The sequence below is a fragment of the Peromyscus eremicus genome, chromosome 19 (assembly GCF_949786415.1).
Source record: "Peromyscus eremicus chromosome 19, PerEre_H2_v1, whole genome shotgun sequence".
Taxonomy (NCBI): Eukaryota; Metazoa; Chordata; class Mammalia; order Rodentia; family Cricetidae; genus Peromyscus; species Peromyscus eremicus.
Window position 1 is genome coordinate 19,462,924 of NC_081435.1, and position 15,099 is coordinate 19,478,022.

At 38.8% G+C, this 15,099-nt stretch overlaps 1 protein-coding gene across 1 annotated transcript in view; it reads left to right on the top strand.

Annotated features, from left to right (window-relative positions):
• Positions 1-5,212: 5,212 nt before the first annotated feature.
• The window catches only part of Pik3c3 (phosphatidylinositol 3-kinase catalytic subunit type 3), a 91,831-nt gene continuing 81,944 nt past the window's right edge, over positions 5,213-15,099 (top strand). Inside the window, exons 1-3 of the mRNA XM_059245889.1 lie at positions 5,213-5,398; positions 7,902-8,090; positions 13,312-13,455. Coding sequence (XP_059101872.1) covers positions 5,331-5,398; positions 7,902-8,090; positions 13,312-13,455 — 401 coding nt within the window. The 5' untranslated portion in view covers positions 5,213-5,330. The remainder of the gene's footprint in view (positions 5,399-7,901; positions 8,091-13,311; positions 13,456-15,099) is intronic.

Consider the following 15,099-nt stretch of genomic DNA (forward strand, 5'->3'; position numbering starts at 1 on the left):
CTACGTTTCTAGTTTATAATGATGTGTGATGACAAGGATCAGAAAACTTCTATTTGTTTAAGTGGAAATGCTTAAGAAGGATGGAATATTGAAAAGTACCTAGGAGGAGAAGAAAAGCCAATGCATGACCACAGATTTCCTAAGGAGATGATAATTTAATAATTAGGAGGTGTGACCATGTGGTAAGCCTGGAGGAAAAAGCAGGCCTAGGATCATGACCATGCAAAGAGTCACAAAGTCATAGAGAAAGTGAAGCAGAGCTTGTAGAAAAAGTGTGGTCAGCAGACTAGGGACCCAGGAATCTATACCAACAACTGCCAGCTTGTTGTGAATTTTCTCCATGAATAATATAAAAACATGTAGTCATACTGCACTTCTCAGAACTTGGATTTTATTGTGTCATTCTATTCAAAGAGAAGAAAGAGGGTACTGTTAATTGTTAGTCATAAATATGCAATGTATGGGATGTAGATAAAACTGGTCTTGCCTCTGGAAGTTGGGATGTTAGATCTGTAGTAAATTAGAAGGTGTGCCATGCTTGAGCCAGAAAGAACACATGGTGAGGAAAACTATAATCACAAGAAAGCTATGGATCATTGTAACAGCAAAAGAGTTATTTGTGTTATGTTTATAGGAAATGGTTGAGTTAGCAATCAGTGAAAATGCTCCTTATTTGTCAATTAACAACTAAGTAAAAAATAAGTGAAAGTTCAATGACTCTAAAATACAGAATTGGGGCCTCGGGAGATGCTTTAGTGTGTAAAGTACTTGCTATGCAAGCATCGGGATTGGAGTTCAAGTTCCTGGGACTTACGTAAAATTGGGCACAGTAACACATGTTTGTAATCCCAGTACTGGGAGGTTGGAGGGAGATGAATCCCAAAGACTCTCTGGCCATGTAAGACAATAAGCTCCAGGTTCAGTGAGAAATCCTGTTTGAAAAACAAAAACAAAAGCAAGGTGGAGAGCAATAAATAAAAACACTCAACCCTGATAACTAGCCTCTACACACACAGGCAAGTACACCTACAAACACATATTCTAACACATACATACAACACACACACACATACACACACACACACACACACACACACACACACACACACGCATGCACCTGCTCAGTGTGTGTGTGTGTGTGTGTGTGTGTGTGTGTGTGTGTGTGCGCGCGCGCGCGCGCGCGCGCTCGCGCGTGCGTGCGTGCAAGTGTAAGTGCATGCATCTTGAAGGCAGACATCAACTTTAGGCACATTCCCCAGAAACACCATTCATTTAGTTTTTCAGACAGGCTCGCTCATCTATGTCTATACCACATTGAATGTGCCTGATTTCATCTGAGCCAAGTGCTCTTACTAATTTGGAGCTCCCCAGTCAGTCTAGACTGGTTAGTTTCATGGATCTTTCTGCCTTCATCTCAACACTGGAATTACAAACACACACCACTATGCCCAGCATTTTACATAAGGACCAAGGCTCAAACTCCAGTCTCCACCTTGCATAGCTGAGCCATCTTCCCAGATCCATAATCAAGGTCTTCTGATTATGCTTTCTAGGAAAATAAGTCTCATCCCATTCCTGCTCTATAGCTGAGATGTTTGACAAGGGTATTATTCAAATTCAGGTTTTCTTTCCTTCCTTGTGCCATGAAGAAGGCAATTTCTTATTCATAATATGAAATGATTGCAAAGAAATTTACATTTAAGTATGATACAATATTTTCAGAATAACCCATTTTTTATCCTTTCCCTTTTATAGCTAATGTAAATTATAGTCTTGAATGGAATCCCCTGAGCCTTGGGGGCTCCTTCACTGAAATGACTGGTGGATATTCATTAAGCCCATGCTTTCCCACATTGTCACTTGAAAAAATTGTCAACATCTTAAATTAGGGTAAGACTTCTAATGTTTCTTAGCACTATTGTATGTTCTATTAAGTTATTGAATTTTAAAATACTTTAGGGTATTAGGAAACTTATAAGGGAAATTTTAATTAGAGAAAAAGGATTTGTGAGGCCCTCTTAATCTTACAGTATCATAATTGTTCATGATAGAAGCCCAATAATAGACAGTTGCTTTTAAAGCTCTAATTGCATTTTTTAAAATTACAAGCTAGAGAGAATAAATTGGATCTTAGAAATGGGAAAAAGCTAAACTGATTATCACTGTGAGTCATGAGCAATTGGAAGAAGAGATCACAATGAACAAATTTCTAAACCATTATTAAAAACTGCTATTAGAATAATTAAACATGAAATTGAAATGAAATGGAAAACAAAAACAAAATAAAAACTGCACCTCCAAAGGAAAATTAAGTGCCAGATCACATAGTCAATGGGATAGGCTATTAAACAAAGAAAGCATTCACAGCTGTGAGCTATTTTTCTACAGACAGGCAATTGTGGTTGCCTGCAGTACAAATTGTGTTGCATTATTATTAGTGTGTGTTATATTCATGAGTGGAAAGGAAAAAAATAATAATTTCAGAGTGAAAATGCCTGAGGCTCCCATATTCCCTATGGAAGCTTCTTGCCAATTAGATGTTAATACTAAAATCCACCAATAATCTGATTTATGTGTCGTCTATAAGAGACACTATCAGTTTGAGTTTTTGGGACTCTTACCATGCATACATGGATTACCAAGACAGTCCCTAATGGTGCCTCTGCTTTTCTTGAATTATTAATACATTTAGTATTGTGCTGTGTTCATGATTACTTGGGGTTCAGTTACTATTATTTTAATTGTTATAAGCTAGTGGGGGAAGGATAGAGTTAGAGTAAAATAAAAAGATACTTTAGAGCCAAGTTAAAGCCAAATAATATCATGATCTTGTTAATCTAGACAGAAAAGAGAGGCTAGAAAAAGGAACTTTCTCTGTATAATACAATGTAGACTTGCTAAATTTCAAAGAGCTAGTTTAGTAAGAAGTCAATGTTGGATTCTGTACATGTTGCAAGCCATAGAGTTTCAATAAAAATTTGTAATTTACTAAATTCCTACTCTGAAGTGTTTATATTTAATTCATATATTTATTTGGTTTTACATACACATATATTTAAAATTGTAAGTTAAATCAAATCATTCCAAAGACAATTTAAGCTCTAAAACCAGACAATTTAATTACTTTTACATGTCAGGATTCCACAGCGTTAGAGAGGTGGTCTAATGGTTAAAAGCATTTTTTGCTCTTTCTAGAAGATCTGAGTTTAGCTCCCAGATCCCCATGGGGCATTTCACAACATTCTATAACTCCAGCTTCAGGGGATATAGCAACCTCTTCTGGCCTCCATAGGCACCTGTATATACATGATAAGCACTCACACAGACACATACACACACTTTCCAAAAAATTACTGATGTTTCAAATACCTGATTTAAATTCAGTTTCTCTGTGTCTGTCGAAAGTATACCAAAAATGGAGTACTTGCCACATTTGGTTACTGTTGCACAGCTCTGATGTTTATAAATTCTTTATTTTATTATTGAAAACATGTTTTCTGTCTGTCCTATTTGGTAGTAGTTACACATAGACAGAACTCACATTTGTTCTTGTTTGTTTAGTCAGTTATAGAAGGGTAATCATCATGGTCTTTGTTAATATACACGTGGCCTTTGTTGTATCAAAGAATAATTTTTAGAATTTACTTTGGGGACAATACCGTGCATTTACCGTTTTCCCCTTTCTAATCTAAAGAGCAACAGCCCCATTCCACTCAAAATTTCTTTGATTTTTTTTGACCACTCAAAATTCTAAATAACTTGTATCTGTGATTATGTGGGTGTTATTGTTTTAAAATGTGGTACTTAGAAATAAATACACAGGCCCAGCAAGATGGCTCAGTAGGTAAAGGCATTGTTTACTAGGACTGACAACCTGAGTTCTGATCCCCAGAACCCACAAATGGAAGAAGAAAACCAGCTCCCCAGAGAGTAGTCTTGTCTCCACTCCACTTGGTGTGCTCACACCAGCACTGCTTCTCACACAATAATGTGTGGGGGTGTGGTGCATGCATACGTGTGTGTGTGTGTGTGTGTGTGTGTGTGTGTGTGTGTGTGTGTGAAATTTGAGAGACATCCAAAAAGGCAGACTTTTTGATAGAACCTGCAGAAAGAAATAGGAATTATTAAAATCAGTAGTGTATTATACTCAGAGGGGGCAAAAAACAGAAGCAAATAGCAAACTATATTTGCTTTAATTTTTTGTTTTGTTTTGTTTTGTTTTGTTTTTTTTTGTTTTTTTTTTTGCTTTTCGAGACAGAGTTTCTCTGTGTAGCTTTGTGCCTTTCCTGGAACAGTCTTTGTAGACCAGGCTGGCCTTGAACTCACATAGATCCGCCTGTGTCTGCCTCCTGAGTGCTGGAATTAAAGGCGTGTGTCATCACAAATTTTTTAAATATACTTGTAAAAGAAGACCAAAATGTTAAGATTAATGTTAAATGTTACAAGAATAAATTACAAGAACTCAGAAGGTTCAGAAACTGAGTTCCAGTTATTATTGGCAGCTTCTAGAAAATAGCTGTAGAGTTTGGTCCTGAATTGCTAATTAGAATATACCCAATAGAAATCACTGAAGCACAAATATTGGAAATGTCAAAACAAAACCCAGATGTTTTTCCGTTTCTTTGTCTAGTCCTTTTTCTCCTCTCCACTACACAAAAAGAACTTGTGCTGGAAACAACCAATTAATAATCAAATCTCTTTTTTAATGGAAACTGGAATTTAAATTAGGCAAAATAGTTTTGTGCTTCTTCTCTATCTGGCTTGCATCAGGCGAATGCTACTACATTATTTTTATTTTTTATTTATTTATTTATTTATTTATTTATTTTTTTTTGGTTTTTTTGAGACAGGGTTTCTCTGTGTAGCTTTGCGCCTTTCCTGGGACTCACTTGGTAGTCCAGGCTGGCCTCGAACTCACAGAGATCCGCCTGGCTCTGCCTCCCGAGTGCTGGGATTAAAGGCGTGCGCCACCACCGCCCGGCTACTACATTATTTTTGAGCCGAATTTCTCTTCTGACTCAATTGGGAAAAAAAAAAAAAAAAAAAAAAAGTTTTGTCAAAGCAGGAAGACTGGCATGTAACCACACAAGCCATGCTTCCTGGTTTTTCCATTTGCCCTTAAGCAAGATGGCTGGCCCTACTTGCACATGCGTACAGCAGCCCGCCGAGGGGCTGTTCCGTCGCATTTGATGGCGTTACGGACGAGGATTGCTAGGTTACGGGCGGAGGGGCGGGACAGGAAGTTTCCGTGTTTTGAGGCACCGGCGGATCCTTGCTGGAGTCTTTGCGGTGTCTGGCTGGTTGTGTGGGTTCTGCGCTCCGGGCTGGCCATGGGGGAGGCGGAGAAGTTCCACTACATCTACAGCTGTGACCTGGACATCAACGTGCAGCTGAAGATGTGAGAGCCACGGCGGGGAGGGGGCGAGGGCGGGGAGGGTCGGGCTGCTGCCCGGGAGAGGGGCTGCTGCCCGGGAGAGCGGCGGGCTGCTGCCCGGGAGAGCGGCGGGCTGCTGCCCGGGAGAGCGGCGGGCTGCTGCCCGGGAGAGGGGCTGCTGCCCGGGAGAGGGGCTGGTCCTGGAAGGGAATCTGCAGTAACCCGCACAGAAGTCCCCAGAGGGCCTCCGAGCAGTTGGCATTTTCGACTTCTGTGCGACCACTGCTATCTGATTTTTACGCAGGAAGAAATCAAAACTTAGGAAACGAATTTCCCCGCCTAAGAAAGAGGAAGAAGATCTTTCCTTTTAGAGCAGGGCTGGAAGGTGGAATGGGGCATTTCACAGTCGGGACGATGGGCTAACTGAGCACATGGGTGCAGTTTTAACTACGTGCGGAATGATGGAGACGTAGATCGAGCCTTTGGGCAGTTTGACGTTTTAAAGGTAGAGACGCTGAGAGGGAATCGGGAACAGAGTCTTTCAGTAAAACCTTGGGGCAGCATGTTTAAAATAAAGGTCAAGAGCATGACATCTTGAAATGAGAACTCTAAAATAGGAAAGAAGAGTTCCCAGAGATGATAACTTCAGAATTGTAGAAATATCTGGGTAACTAGGGAAGCTCACTTTTCCAGGCAAGAGCAGTTTTGCTGTGTAATTTACATACTGTCAGAACGTTGACCTGTGCCATTTCTTGAGGATAGGGAGACAAATTTGAAGGCTGTTCCTGATGAGAGCCTTCTTGATGGTGAAGACTTCAGACTCCTACATTTTGCATGCTGCTCTTTACCTCTTTTGCTCCTATCTCTCCTACGTGTCATTTAGTAGGTTTATTTTCAGGCATTTGTCTAAGAGAGAGAGAGGCCATGTCAGTTTCTCTTGTGATGGGAAAACAGTTGGCTTTGGACTCCTTGCTCTGGCTCTTTTCCTCAGCTATTAACTTTCCCATCTTGGATAATGAGTTTGATCTCTGAGTTTCTACTTCTTCATTTATAAAATGAGAACGTGGTTTTAAAAAGCACACATCAGAGCCGGGCGGTGGTGGCCCACACCTTTAACCCCAGCACTCGGGAGGCAGAGGCAGGCGGATCTCTGTGAGTTCGAGGCCAGCCTGGTCTACAGAGTGAGTTCCAAGACAGGCTCCAAAACTACACAGAGAAACCCTGTCTCCAACCCCACCCCCAAAACAGACAAACAAACAAACAAAAACAACAAACAAAAACAACAAACAAACAAACAAACACAAAAAGCACACATCCGATTCCTAGTGTGATTACTAATGTAATATTGATGTCCAAGACATACTTCTGCTTCCTTAATAATATCCCTGAATATCTAGTATGGCTTACAACACTATGTTTTTTTTTGTTTGTTTGTTTGTTTCGTTTTTTTTTTGTAGTATGAAATGGTGAGATAGTATGAGTATATAGTTTGGAAAAAATGAATAAAAAATAATACCCAGGTAAAAGTAAGTTTGAAGACAGGTTCTTACCACGTGTCTCTGACTGACCTAGAACACACTCTGTAGATCTGACTGCTTCTGCCTCCTGAGTGCTAGAATTAAAGGTGTGCACTAGCACACGTGGCTTAACAGTTTGTTGCAATACTGTGCTGTGTATCTCTTTTATTTATTTATTTATTTATTTATTTATTTGTTTTTTCGAGACAGGGTTTCTCTGTGTAGCTTTACACCTTTCCTGGAACTCACTCTGTAGCCCAGGCTGTCCTCAAATTCACAGAGATCCTCCTTCCTCTGCCTCCCGAGTGCTGGGATTAAAAGCATGTGCCACCACCGCCGGGCTTATATTTATTTATTTTTATGTGCATTGGTGTTTTGACTGTGTAAGTGTGTCCAGTCCCCTGGAACTGTAGTTACAGTTACGAGCCACCATGTGGGTGCTAGGAATTGAACCTGGGTCCAGTGGAAGAACAGTCAGTGTTCTTAACCACTGAGCCATGTCTCCAGCCCATGTATCTTTTCTGATGTTTCTAGTCTATACCTATACATTAAATGTTTGCTTAAAAATTGGGCAAGTAAGTTGTCATTTTAATTCAGCAAAATTTTGTTTTGTTTTGTTTGTTTGTTTTTGAGACAGGATTTCTCTGTGTAATCCTGGCTGTCCTGGAACTCTGTAGACCAGGCTGGCCTTGAACTCAGAGATACACCCACCTCTGCTCCCCAAGTGCTGGAATCAGTAAAATTAACCTTAAGGCCTGGATCAAGAGTGGGTGACAGGGCTTAAAATGAAACTCGAAGAAGAGAAATCTTTCCATGAAGTTAGAATAAGCTTAGCAGTGTTAGGATTTTCAGAGTTCCTTATCATTTGTAAAAGTGGCATTACTTTTAGAAACAGGAAGTTATTATGAGATGGTTTATGGTTACTTTAACTGACATAAACTTCTTGTCTTTATATATATATTCATGCATGCTTTAGAACTATCCATCTGAAACAGTGTTTGTGCTTTCAGAGGAAGCTTGGAAGGGAAGAGAGAAGAAAAGAGCTACAAAGCTGTCCTGGAAGACCCAATGCTAAAGTTCTCCGGGCTGTACCAAGAGACATGCTCCGACCTCTATGTGACTTGTCAAGTTTTTGCTGAAGGGAAGCCTCTGGCCTTACCCGTCAGAACATCCTACAAGGCATTTAGTACAAGATGGAAGTAAGTTTTTTCCTTCGTTGTTGTTATTTTTTTTTATTTACCATGTGAAAGACTATAGACTTCTTCCATAGCCCTGTTGATATTCTGAGTAGAGACAGTTTAGCAGGGATCACCAGGAGTTTCTTAACTGTAGTTGACCCTTGGAAGCGTGTATTACACAGGTGTAGATAGTTCTGTTGATGTGCTTTTGACTCTGTTTGTATTTAATATGTTGACATTTTGCAGAGTAAGTATTTTACTCTTTTACAACATGAACCAGAACACAGCCATGTCTGTGGCCTTTAACACAAATACTTTAGATAGTTTGAAATGGCCAACCTATTGTTTGGACTTTAGAAGTAGATCTTATATCATGTGCTCAGGTAAGATTTATATACTTTTTTTGTTTTCCAAATGAAACTTTCATTTTAGGTTTATGGTTTATTCATGTATTTGCATAGTATATTAGCAATACATTGTTGGCATGTAGGGCCAGAGTAAGATAACATGAAACTGTTTTTTGGAATAGTATTGTGACTCCTTAATCTAAGGTCCCGATATTTCTTATTTGATAGACTTTATGGGGCGTTTCTAGTGTTTAGTCAGTTTTATTCCACAGTCACAAGGGATGACAGATGCATAGGTATTTGCTACTTTTTCTTTTTTCATGCACGTGTAAAGTGTTTTGCCTGTATGTATGTATTTATGCCGTGAAGGAGTGTTAAATTCCCTGGAACTGGAGTTAGAGATAATTGTGAGCTGCCACATGGGTACTGGGAATCGAACCCAGATCCTCTGTAAGAGCAGTGAGCATTCTTGACCACAGAGTTGTCTCTCCAGTTCCAAGTGTGTGCCCATAAGGAATGATCTATGCTCACAGTGTCCTGGAAGACACATGTCATGGCCACATGCACAGTCACACAGCTCTGTTGATATACCGGAATCTGGGAAAGGCTTTCCGAGAGAGGAAGTTTGAACATTACTGGTCTGACTCCATCCAAATTAACTGTTTCAATAGTATAATTTCTCTAGTTCTCTTTTTGGAGTCAAATATGTATAAATATCATATCTATATAGCACACACATATTTACATTTTATTCTGGAAAATTTCAACTATATAAAAATATAGAAAATAATATGGCCAGGCATGGTGATGCATGTCTTTAATCCCAGCACTCAGGAGCCTATAGCAGGTGGATCTCTGTGAATTTGAGGCCAGCCTGGTTTACAAAGTTAGATCCTGACTCAAAAAACAAAAACAAAACAAAGCACAACAACAAAAACATTATTATAGTACTATCATTACATCTAAAACAATGGACCAGAGTTTCTCAGTTTAAAATATATTTAGATGTAGAATGTCATTGTCTTTGGTGAATACCACCTTTTTTCCCCATTTCTCTTGCTATGGAAAACTTTTATTTTCTGTTCTCCACACTGCCCAAAAGAACTTAGAACAAAGACAACTTTGCCTCCTCTCATTTGCTAGTGCATTCATTCTTTGTTTTTGCTATTATATGTTTACAAGGTTGTAAAATTACACAAACAGAAAAAGAAAAAAACCTTAAAACATTGATCACTAAAAGATCTAAGACAGCCGGGTGGTGGTGGCGCACGCCTTTAATCCCAGCACTCGGGAGGCAGAGCCAGGTGGATCTCTGTGAGTTGGAGGCCAGCCTGGTCTCCAAAGTGAGTTCCAGGAAAGGCGCAAAGCTACACAGAGAAACCCTGTCTCGAAATTTAAAAAAAAAAAAAAAAAAAAAAAAAAGATCTAAGACAATTGTAGAACATAGATTGAGGAAATATTTAGGGTATGTAACAAGAGAGTAGGCATTTAAAAAAAATAGACTGAAATAGAGAGAAAACAGATTTTTTGCAGTCTGCTCTTGGTATTTGAAAGGTGAATTTATTGCCAAACTCACCAAAATAAAAACAATGAATAAACATTTTCCACTTCCATTGTCCTATATAAGTAGTTCCCTACCAGAAGTGGTCTATAAACTGGGAGAAAAAGTTATTTTGTAAAAGAACCTCTTACTACTTGAATTGCTACGTTTCCTTGATTTAGTTAATATTTTTAGGGGCATAATACGGTTCTGCATTACCTAAATGTCTGATTGACTTGTGTGAGTTCTAATAATAAGGAATTCACCCAGAATGTTTCCAAGTCTATCTCAATGCGTCCTCCTCTGTCACGTCCTACAGTAAGCTCTCCTAAAGAAGGAGAACATGGCCCAGTGAGTAAAAGCACATCCATCAACCCTGACAACCTGAGTTTGTCCCTGGACTCTACATTTTGGAAAGAGAGAACCTTCTCTTAAAAGTTGTTCTCTGACCTTAATCACAGTTAATGCTGATCTTCAAGGTTTCATTTTTAGTTTTCTGTAATTCAAATTAAGAGATTTGTTATTGTTACTGTTATTAGGATTGTTCTTTAGGCAGGTTTCTTTCTTCCATTCTTTCTTCTCTTTCTCCTCTCCCTCCCCCCACCCCCCTTCCCTACACAAAACTGTGGCTTGAACTCACAACTTTTTGCATGCTAGGTAGGTTCTCCAACACTGAGGTACAACCCCAGCTCCTTAAAGTTTTTAAAATTATTTCGATTCTATCCTGTTCTCTAAAACATATGAAACAGAGACAAAGAAAGAAAGAGAGTGAAAGAGCATGCGAGAGGTGGGAGGAGAGAATAATAGGGTGGTATTAATTTAACAATTTCTATTTCAAAGTGTATTCATCTCTGGAGAATAGTCCAGTGGGGGTCATGATGGGATTGCAATATCCAGATTAAGATCTTGTAATCTGGACAAGGATTATTAGGGATTGGACTAGTTCTGGTGGATGGGGAATAAGATGACACAGTGATGTTGAGAACACACAGCCTTTTGATGTTTGCATAGATCCTTTCATAGGATTTGCAACGTCTAGATCAGCTCTTTCATGTGTTAGCTGGAAGACCATTTTCCTCTACAACTCGAGCTGCAAAAACCCAGCCTGTAAAACATTGAATCGAAGTTACTTTGATTTAAAGAGCTCTTGGGGCCAGGAGTTAGATAGAGGAAGATTTGAGGGAAGGACCACTTGATCAAGGTCCTGTCTCCCAGAATTTAAAGGGTAGACAAAGAGATGAGAGGTTCCACAGATGAGTTTGGATATTGACACTAGTTTTTCTCTTTAGCTTTACCTCTTGGTAATTGTTTCCATGTCAGTCAGCTGCTGTGGTTTCTTCATCCACAGTTGATAACACTGTTCAGTACTTCTTTTTAAGTCTGCTCTGCCATGTGAGTAGTAATTAACTTAGTTGCTTATACTCATCTGTAGAGATAATGACGCTCTTAAATGTGCAATTTGGTTTTTTTTTTAAGAACTTTATATAAAAAAAGATTTGGTGATGTTTTGCTTCTAATCAGAATTGATGGATATCTCTAATTTTCTTGGAATTTCAAAATTTATGGTTGGCCATAAGTACTTTTGTTGAGTCTTTGAAACTTTTGTTGTGTCTCACTGATGATACATGTGTATTTGATCTAAGATAAGCTGCTTTCAGGATAATTGTGAGTGAATAGAGTTCTGTCTGCTTTCTGGTTATTCATGTTATTTGGGATTCTTTTGGGATTTTTAAAAGCCATCTGCTTACGGTAGTGGCAATTATCAAATGAATCCATTTTAAATGCTGAAGAATATCTACAAAGATGAGTATAGAGTAAGAAATTGCTGGTTCTTTCTATATTATTAACAAACACATTAACAAGTTAGCATTTGCAGGCATTCTTAGGAAGCATAGAATGCTAATAGCTAAGTGTCAGTCAAATAAATCGAGGCGCAGTGATCAAAATATAGTGTGAAAATCTTTAATAAGAAAGAACTTAATGAGATAGAACATATGTGCAAGTTGGTAATGTCCACGTGTTATAAAAGCAAGTCAGCTTTGGCTTGGTGAGGTTTTGGTTATTTTGGGTTGTCTTATTACCCTCAGGAATGCTTTAACATGCCATGACTGATTATTTTATAATTGCAATATGATTTGGTTGTTTTCATAATGTAAAATTGTGTTCTAGAGGATTATTAAAGAAAATGACAGCTTGGTTTAAAATTTTTAACATATTGAAACATGTTTCCGGGGCTCAGAGGTTAAGAGCACTGGCTGTTCTTCCAGAGGTCCTGAGTTCAATTCCCAGCAACCACATGGTGGCTCACAACCATCTGTAATGAAATCTGGTGCCCTCTTCTGGTGTGTAGGCATATGTGCAGGCAGAACAGTGTATGCATAATAAATAAATAAATCTTTAAAAAAAAAGAAACATAAATAAACATAAAAAATAAAGATTTGATTATTTATCTTTATTTTTCTGCTGTTCTATTTCCATACATCTTAGTGCTCTAACTTTTTCTTTTTCTCTGCTTTTTTTGGGGGGTGGGGGAGATGGGTGTAGCTGAATTTCTAAGCGGTCTTATTAAATAAAGAACATGGAGCCAAATATAGGAGTGAAAGCCTTAGAGATCAGGGAAATAGTGAGAGCCACCAACCACCTTACCTCACCAGCTCTGTAGCTTCCAAAATGCAAGCTATTTCCTATCTAACCTATGCCTTTATTGCCTTGCTGTTCTGCCCTCTCATTGGCTCTTAGCCCAGCTACCTCACTTCCTTGTCATTGCCTGTCTGTACAGACCTTCATGTCTCTGTAGTTTTTATTGGGATTAAAGGCGTGTGTCACCAAACTTGGCTGTTCCCTAGTGCGTCCTTGAACACACAGAGACCCTGCCTGTCAAGTGATCAGATTAAGGGCGTGTGCTACCACTGCCTGACTTTTGTGTTAATGGCTTGCTATTTCCTCTGATCTCCAAGCAAACTTTATTTATTAACATACAAATAAAGTATCACCACAGATGCCTATCACTTTGTAGCTTGGGCTGGACTCAACCTCACAAATCTCTTTAGGCTGGTCTTGAACTAACAATAATAATCCTTCTCCCTCATGCTGAATTCTGGGATTATAGGCATATGTCACACAGCTCAGCTTGAGTGTCCTGATTAAATGTCTTGATATAACAGTGCTATTTTTCAGGAGCTATATTCAAAATTTATGTGCGTATATTTGAACAAGCAAAAGTGAGGGGGTTTCCACATTGTTTTTTAGCATACAGACCTAATCTTTTTGGAGTCTTCTCATCTGGCTGAACCATCTTTTATTGGTTAATTTGAAAGAAAGATACATATTTATTCTGTTGACTTTGTTTCCATAGTTGGAATGAATGGCTAAAACTCCCTGTGAAATACCCTGACCTGCCCAGGAATGCCCAAGTAGCCTTGACTATATGGGATGTGTATGGACCAGGAAAGGCTGTGCCAGTAGGAGGAACAACTGTGTCGCTCTTTGGAAAATATGGGTAAGCGTTCTGCCCACTAGTCCACAGAGGGCTGTTTCTTGTTCTTTCCTAAAGAAATTTGATTGTTTATGCAGTCTGGTTTTCTCTATGAAAACCAGTTAGGTACACAGGCCTACATTTCTGAGATTGGACCTGAAATGGATTTCCTACAGGATATGCTGTATTAGTTACTCTTTTCACCACTAAATCAGTGACAAAATTCCCAACAAAGGCCACTTAAGGGATGACAAGTTTGAGGGTCCAGTCCATCATGGTGGGGAAGGCGTGGCTGGAGGAGTGTGAAGCAGCTGGTCCCATTACACCTGCAGTCAGAAACACAGAGAGATGGAAGCTGATGATCAGTTTCCTCTGCTCGTGTAGTCTGGGGTACCAGCTTGTAGAATATTGCTGCCTACATTAGGGTGGGTCGCCTGAGTTAACCCAATCTAGACACTGCCTCACAGACATGCCCTAAAATTTGTCTCCTAGGAGGTTCTGCATCCTACAGATTTTATAAGCAGAAGTAACCATCACAGCAGCTAAAGGAACCAAGAAACACAATTTGTATTACTCTACTGTTAAGTGAATGCTACTGTCATTTCTATTAGAATGGAGTCATTGTGAGTGAGAACTCAGGGTCCAGATCTGGAAACTGAAAGATGTAGTGCCTTTCAATGGAAAGTCCTAGTGACTTTAACTGTCTGGCTGTTACCAGATGCTTTGATTTTTGTCCAATTTAAAGTTTAAAAATATTAACTTACACATCAATACATATAACTGAGAATTATCTTAATAGGTTTCTTGACTATTTTCTATAAATTGCTTTAATGATATCTTTTTCCCATTTAAAAAAAAAATACAGTTATTCACACAAGTAGTGCCTTTTTTGATGTTGTTGAGACAGGATTTGACTGTATAGCCCTGGCTCGCCTAGAACTCACTCTATAAATTAATCTGGACTTGAAGTCACAAAGATCTGCCTGCCTCTGCCTCTTGAATTCTAGGATTTAAAGGCATGAACCACCATGCCAAGCTAAAAGTGCCTTCTTTCTAATTGTTATTTTCTTAGTGATGTGTGAGGAGTCTTTGAACATGGAGGAAATTAGCCATTTGTGTTCTGTGTTAACAGTTACTTTAAAAACACTAGTATTTCTTTTGGTTTGTTTTCTGAGATATATATTTACTAGATTAAATTTATGGAAGCCTTTCTTCCATTACACTTTTATTCCTTTATATTTAAATCTGTAATTGATCTAAACTTTTATGAACAGGGTGATGCATTATGAATTGACTTTAACAACAGAAGCCCAAATCTGAATACATTTGTCTCAGTTCTTTTACATAAGCCATCATCTATGACGATTTTAAAAATCCGTCTTTATATCTGAATCTAAGAAAAGCAGTAGTAGAGTGTGTGAGGGAGGGAGGTTGTGGAGGTGGTCACCCAGCTTTAGATGCTGTTTCTTCAGTATCTGGTCTCCTGGGACAAGTTAGTGAATAGCCTTATGCCTCAGTTTCTTCACCTGTAAAATGAAATAATACGTCCACTTCATCATTTAAGGTGATTATCTAAATAACATTTAATGAGCCTAGAAAATGTTTTATTTTTAAGTGTTTTATTTATCAATAGTACATGTGTTGGGTAGTTGACTAATGATTGATGTG